The sequence below is a fragment of the Chaetura pelagica genome, unplaced genomic scaffold (genome assembly GCF_000747805.2).
Source record: "Chaetura pelagica isolate M959 unplaced genomic scaffold, ChaPel_1.0 scaffold332, whole genome shotgun sequence".
Taxonomy (NCBI): Eukaryota; Metazoa; Chordata; class Aves; order Apodiformes; family Apodidae; genus Chaetura; species Chaetura pelagica.
In genome coordinates, this window is record NW_009952480.1 from 1,164,239 (window position 1) to 1,171,870 (window position 7,632).

At 42.5% G+C, this 7,632-nt stretch overlaps 1 protein-coding gene across 1 annotated transcript in view; it reads left to right on the plus strand.

Moving 5' to 3' along the window:
* The window catches only part of NFATC1 (nuclear factor of activated T-cells, cytoplasmic, calcineurin-dependent 1), a 142,157-nt gene extending 137,537 nt beyond the window's left edge, over positions 1 to 4,620 (plus strand). The window contains exon 9 of the mRNA XM_010008706.1: positions 4,094 to 4,620. Within this exon, the coding sequence (XP_010007008.1) occupies positions 4,094 to 4,620 (527 nt within the window). The remainder of the gene's footprint in view (positions 1 to 4,093) is intronic.
* The last annotated feature ends 3,012 nt before the right edge of the window (positions 4,621 to 7,632 follow it).

Below are 7,632 nucleotides of genomic sequence, written 5' to 3' on the forward strand. Positions count from 1 at the left end.
CAGGATGTTTCTGTTTGCATCTGCTTGGTGTTCATGCTGTCTTCTGCTGTTCACTAATACTTGTTATCTGGCATTCTCATTATATCCTATGAATATATACATAGGTCTGCTGGAGCTGAAAATAAAAATTATTACATGACGCAAGAAGTCAGTGTGATAAATGAGTAGGGGCAATGGAAGAGAAATGATGAGGCTACCAGTGACAGAAAACAGAGTTATATAGTCCATGTGTAAAATCTGCAATTTTGCAGTACGTGTTAGGTTTGTTTCTCTAAGATGTAAAAAGAGGAGAAAGGCTGATGTGAGTAGTTCCTGCTGGCTACCTGTTTCACTGTTACATTGAAAAGATGAGGGTACATTCCTTAGTCAGGGTACATTTTATGCTTTCTCTAACAAGGCATGCCATAGTATTTTGCACAATTGCATTTTCTGTTTAGTTATACGAAAATGAATCTGACAAAATAGAGTAGAAGGCATAGATCCTTGAACACTATGAGCCTTCTGATTTTGTAGTTCACAAATGTCCAGCATGTTGCTTTGCCCTTCCCTTATAAATATTTTCCAGAGGAGTGCTATCTCTTGACTGGACCATCTTGTGGCCATTAATAAGGAATGGAGAAAACAGTGATGAGTGCTGTGCTTGGCTGAAAGCCTGCCAGAACCAGTAGTACAATAGCACACAACACCCCTGCTCAGACTTTAAAGCAAATATCAGACTAAATAATCCATTTTTCAAGGGAGGAATAGTGGTGCAACTAACAGTTACATGACAGAAATTTACAGAACATATACACAAGGACATATACACAAGGCGCAAGACCTTGATCAGACTGCCATATTCTCAGTGAGATCTAACTATGCGTCAGAATATAATTCTGCTCACATTTGCAGGGAACAGAAGTCTTAAAAAAAATAATAAAAAAATAGGGCCCTGCTTCCAAGGAGAGCAGGGAGCTGGAAGGAGGGATGAGGCAGAACCTCCAGAGGAAGGCCAGTGGCACTGTGTCTCCAGCAGGCAGCACTTTGCAACCAATAGCTAAAATTACTTCAGTGAGTGCATCGCAGGGACTGCCAGCTTCACCAACAGTGGGGACTAACCTGGGTATTTGTAGGTTGAAGGGCACCATTCTCTGTTGCCCCAAAGCTAGAGTGCCTCTGAAGCAGAGAAGCACATCACATGCCCATCTCTTGCATTCAAGGAAGAAGGAGGAACTATAACACTACCTGGGCAGCAAAATGGCCACAGGAGATTGCTATGAGAAAAAGGTGAAAAGCATGATTTCTAATGTGATAAGTTTGATCCAGTCTTACACTTGTTGGTGTTAAGAGTTAGGAGCTAAACTTAGGGTTAGACACTTGTAGGTTTGTTTTCACCTAGGTTTAGAGTTAGGAGTAGGCTAATTAGGGTTAGGGTAATTAGGGTTAGGGCTTAGTGTTAGTGGCTTAGAGTTAGGGCTACACTTACAGTTAGAGTCATTAGAGTTTGGGTTAGGGTTAACATCAGGGGTTAGTTTAACAGTCCTGATTAGGCTTACAGTTACAGTCAGCAAAGGGAAGGTTGGCATTAGGATTATAGCCATTAAAGTTATGGTTAGGGTTTTGAGGGTTAGGGTTTGGGTTAGGTTTAGTGTTAGGGTTATAGTTATTACAGTTAGGATTAGGATTAGAGTTAGGTTTAGTGTTATAGTCACTCAGGTTAGGGTTATGTTGATCATTAGTGTTGGTGGTAGAGATCATGATTATGATCATGAGTGTTAGGATTAGGGTTAGAGACATCTAGATTTGTGTTCACATAGGTCTTCAAATGTTTCTCCACTCCTCTTTCATTATCTTACGTATTTTCGCACCACTAAAATTATTTTAAACACTAATTTACCTATTCCTTCTAGACCTCTGTGACCTCCTTGTTCATCCCCTCCATGATCATCCCCTCTGTTTTTAACATGTGCCATGCAGCCCAGGCTGTATGAGTGCTGTTTTGTTCCTGTATGTTTATATTCAAAGAAGAACTGCCTGGTCTACAGACAAAGTATGTGGTGCCTAACTCGTCCCATCAGGAGACTAATTTTTCACAATGTGGTGGTTTTTTTTAGATTTTAACTACAGTGGTGCCATTTGTTTGTGGAAGGACCTAATGGCCTCTGCATTAGGGCCTCGCTGTGCAAATGCAGAGTAAGAGAATCTGCCTGTCCCAGTGTTGCAGGGGCAATGGTAATGGCCCTCTGAAGAAGAAATTTCTGAACCTCCAGTTGAAAGGAGACGCTCCTTAACAGTGATATAGGATGTGGATTCAGTGCAGTGCTTTTCCTCATGTGCCTGCTATTAATCTCTAATTAATCACAAGCTGTAAATCTCCTTTATACTTGGATGGATTGATGTCTATGCATCACAGAAATCTTTTTCTTCTCCCTCCTGCCTCTTTTTTTTTTTTTTTTTTTTTAATTAATTTTCTTTTAAAAAAAAATTTTCTTAACATCTTGTACATAAAACAAGGTGAGTGGCTCAGAAGTTGAAACGTTTGCCCCTGGGATCTTCCCCCACACACACACTGCAGCACACGTCCTCCTTGGAAAGGTTTCTCCTGGCACTCCACCTGAGGGGCTCTCCATTTCCTGACCAAACACCACATGGAAAATTAAACTTCACAGAAAATATATATAAAATCCAACACCTTTCTATAACAAGCTATGTGGAGTGGCCAGATATTAAGTCATTAATTCTTACCACTGCTTAATACACAGTGTACAATTACCACTATACAGTACTGTACAGCACACATTTCTTTTAATGTGCTGATCAAACTGTAATTTATTTAACTTTTTTTCCCTTACCTATTCTGGGTCTTCCCTCCCATTCCCTCCTGACAACAGCTTTCTTTTCTCTCCCTCACTTGCTTTCTGTGCAGAAACACAGGTGTCAGGCAGCCCTGTCCCTACAGTATGTACAAGATTTCCTTAAGCTGTGACCAGCTTAACTCGGAAGGAGCAATACTGTTTTTCTGCCTCAGACCCCTGCCCGGGACAGCCCCCCTCTACCTTCAGCCAAAGCACAGCCCCAGATGTCACTCTATGAGGGGGAAAAAGGGATGTGCAATGTGAAACAGAGTATTAAAAAATCGTTACTACTTCAGTTTCTTTTTGCTGTAAAGAGAAATTCACCTTTGTAAGCTTGAGTATCTCTACATCTGTATGTACAAAAATGCATGTATGTACAATGTGTATATGGATAGATATACATAGATGCATGCACATAGATACATCAAGCTTTTTAAGGGTTACTGAGTCAATGCCCCCCATCCTCCTTCCCTGTTTCCAAAATAATTTTTCAGATTCATTACAAATAAACAGATAAACAGCACGTCACTGAACCTGGTGAATTTCCTGCTGCCACAGGAGAACTGGAGAGGATGACTTTTGCATGAAGGGCCAATTCTGGAAAATGAAGGAAAACAAAGGGGCTCCTGCAAGTGAGGAGGGAAGAGGAACCTGGAGCAGCAAGACCTCCATGACTTGCTGTGACTAGCAGATGCTGGTGCCCCAAGCCCCCGTGTGCAGGGAGGGAGGGATGCCAGCCCCCAGCTCCCAGAAGGAGGTGGCTGCTGCAGCCCCAGCACTGCTGCCTTTCATTTTGCTTTCACCCGAGACTCTCTCCAGCCTCCCTTTTTTATGGCTTTATATAAACTCTTGGGCCCTGCCGGATGAAAGTGCTCTGTTTCGCAGCAGAGCTGTGGCTTTTGGATTTTACAGCCCCAAAATTACTTCACGATGATCCAGAGCACACATCACAGCCCAGAAACCACACGGGAGCTGTGCTGGTAAAGGAAGCTGAGAGTTGCTGAAGTAGCCAGACTGAAATTTATAACTGTGACCTGGGCCTTGTCAGGCCTTTACGACACCGTGTAAAGTGAATTGCTGCTTAGTCACCAATTTGCTTGGCAAGATTGGCTGGATTAAGAAATACATAAAAGGTCAGACAGTAGGAGTTTGTCTAGACATCCTATTTTGGATTATATGCTCTGCATGTTTCTGTGGCAACCCCTGCAAAACATTCATATTTTAGCAATATTTTTTGAAGACTCCTTTTCTGTAATGAGCTACTGAGGCTTTTGTGAGCGAAATTGACTTGTTTCTCTACCGCCCGCGGCCGGGCGAGAGTGTCCAGCTACACCCTTCAGGAAGGGAGGGGAGCCAGCTGGGCCAGGCGGCGGCCAGGCGGCTGGAGTCCCGCAACGCCGCCTTCCTCACCAGGGCATGTCCCAGGGGACAGCCAGCTGCCCGGGGAGGCCTGGGGAAGATGCTGGAGAGACCAGGACTGCACGCTTCCAAAGAAAAGAGCTTCCCTGTGGCTGCCAGACCACGCTCTGTCACCCTTCGCCAGGCTCTGCGCTGGCCTTTCCAGCGGCGGAGGGGCGGGAGGCACGGAAGAAACCAGATACGGCCTCAGGTTCTCTGCTTGCAAGCAGCCACGCTGCTGTCTGGAAGTACAAGAAGCAGCGACATGGCTTTGCCACCTGCAGCTGAGCCCGCCAGGGTTAGAGCTGGGCTGCTTAGAAGTTTGAACAACAAAAATAAGGAAAAAAACCCAAAGTGTTGTAGCAAGAGCTACGCCAATCAGCCATGAAAAAAACAGGCTGCATAGCCAGGTTTTTTACTTCCATTACATTATTGTTATTTACAACTTTCCACTTCATCCCTCGTGCAAGTGAAAAGTGGGAAAAATTTCAAATTCAGACTCTGGAATTCTTCCTCTAGGCTCTTAAACTTGGGAGGGGAAGCTGGGAGAGAGAAAGAAAAAGTCAGCTCCAGGAGTTTCAATGATACTAATTGGGTTTGGCTGGGCTTTCCAGGTTGAATCAAGTAGATGCCAATTTAAACTAAACAGAATGTAGCAAGAAAGATTTTATGAAAACCAAGGGCAGATTTACTTTGTCTACTCAAGTAAAAATTAATGAATGAATAAACACTCCAGACAGCACTTTTGACCAGGTTCATTAAAGCACATGCTGTAACTTTATGATTCCTATCATCTCATACCTAGAAAACTGGCTTTCAAATTCATTCCTGAAAGGGCTGGTATTTATTAGGACTGGTCAGTTTTCTTTCCTTTTCCTTGTATTTGTCTTCTGGATAAACAGGACTGTGAAAAGGGTTTTGCATTGCTGTCTGCTGACACAGCCAGCACCTGGAGCCACGGTGGTGCTAACTTTGCTGTGCAGCAAATGTTCCTCTGAGAACACACTGCACTTTCCTCGAGCAGTGCTCTTCCTCACCCTCCTCCAAGCTCTTCAGAAAAGCGGGCAACATTATCCTCACTCTGCAGATGAGGGACAGCTGGAGGAAAGCAGAGCTTAGAGAGATAAGCAGAACATTTTGAGAAGATGTAAACTGTTTGCAGCTTCCCTGACACTCTCGGGGTGAGAGTGCTGTTTCTGTCACTGCTGGCTTTTCATTTCTGTGTTGAGAAGGTGCGTAATTAGCTTACTTTATAAATTAAACTGCAAAAAACTGTACTGAATTATAGCTGGAGTAGGCTGAGTTGCTGCACTAAGCAAGATTTCTGAAGCAAGAGCAGACAATAATAGCTGCTGTGCTGATACCCTTTGAATTTGAAACCTAAAGCTCTGGCACTTCCCAGGCAAAGTGAATCAACATGCATTCATAGTTGTCTCTGGCACAGGCAGAGGGATTGCACATGAATTTGAGGAGTGTAGGAACACCCCCAGGGCTGAGGGTGTGTGCGCTGATGTATGTACTTACATGTATCCAATTCTACTCTCTAAAATAACCACAGGCAGATGCATATTTCATGGCCTACCTGGTTCACCAAGCCTCTCAGCTGACAGTCTGTGAGCGAAATAATAGGAAGCTGAAATGCACAGTGGCAGGGAAGTTCCAGGTTTGATCAAGCAAACACCTCTCTGGTTCTAAATTGTTTTCAGCCAGCTTCCTTTGGTCATACTTCCTTGGTGATTTGCCTATAAAATGAGCTTTTATTTAATGTTTTGAAATACTGTGTTAATAACAAGGGTATTGAACCACATCAGATATTTCTGAATTCCAGCACAAATCTGCTATCTATTATTATTATTACACAAACAGCCCTGTTTAGGCAAAGGAGCGTTCCAATACAATTTGCCAAATGAGTAACAGGTCTCTGCCCTAAGGAGCTTACAGTCTAAAGGCAATTTTGGCAAAGTTTTCAAAGGTGCTGCATATCCAGAGTTTACAGTGACTTCAATGAGAACCTTTGAGTGCAATGACAACTTTGAAAGTCATGCCAAATATAAATAATTACTTTGGTAGGGGTTTTTTTTTAATATATGGAAGTCACTCATAACTTTTTAAATTACAAACATATTATCAAATTTCATTGTCTGACTTGCCTTGTCCCATCTCCCCCTTTCAGGACTGATCTTCATTTGGTCAATAGACATTTATCATTTTTTCCCCTACAATGTAAAAGAAGCCTGATTGTTCTTCTGGGGTTATCTAGCACTGCTAGGGAAAATCTTACTAAATGTAGAACCTAATGGGTTGAACTACATTCCTACTTTTGTAGGTGAATATAACTGGAAGGTTGCCTATTACTTGTAAAGGATGAATTGAGGGGATGGGTTTCATTAATGCTTACAAATGTAAGGAGCAAGTAGGTGGCACATTTTACATCTGTGATAGTATGTAGAATTCTCAGGGTGCATGGAAAGCAAGTTTTGATAGGTGTTTGTGCATAGCAGGGTATATTTTAAATAGGTAAAAAATAAGCTTCCTGGCAAGCTAATACCTTCAAAATACTAGGGCAGTATAATCTATAACAAAATATACCATTACCTTTAAAATTTAAGCAAGATACACAGAGCCCGTGATGTTTTCCACTATTCAGAAACACTTAAGTACCACTACCTAATTTATGGATGGGGAAACTGAGGAACAGACAGGGAATTTCACATGCTCAAGGTTGACCAGTATACCAGCTAGGAGTAACACCAGTATTCTGCTGCTGCAGTGCTGCATCATATTGACTACAAGTGCTGATTCAGCTGAAATCCATGCAAAAGCAGTGTAGAATTATCACCAATACTGGCAAGCAAGCTACAAAAGAAATCAGGTTTCTCTGACGCAGAATATGACATGAGAATGGCCCATTCTCTCTGACCATGACATCCTCACTCCAACCTGCCATAAGACTGGAAAAGGCAACATTCTCTTTTGATGACCTACTCAGCCCTTCCTCCTCCACAAGTGAGTAAGGCTTTGCCTCTGCTCCTCACCTTCCACTCAGGTTGCCCTTCAGGGAAACTGCTGGATCATCCTCCTGTGAGATTTCCCAGTGCCTGGCATCCCTTCAGAGCTACATTCTTGGGTAATCTCCTCTTTTCCTTCACATCATCCACATATATGCTTTAATAACAGTAACTATAGTTAAGCATTGTCTTATTTTAGCAGCAGTTTTCTAGAAGATTAAAAAAAAAACAAACTACCACTTTTGCTGATGTTGCTTATCTCCCTTGCCAAGTCCTCACCTCCTTCTCTTCTTCTTGGGTCTTTTCCAATGTCTGTTTTCCATCCATATAAATTTCCTTCTTGTTGAATATTGTACTCTATTCACACTTTTTCTTCCTATTTCCCTCTGCCT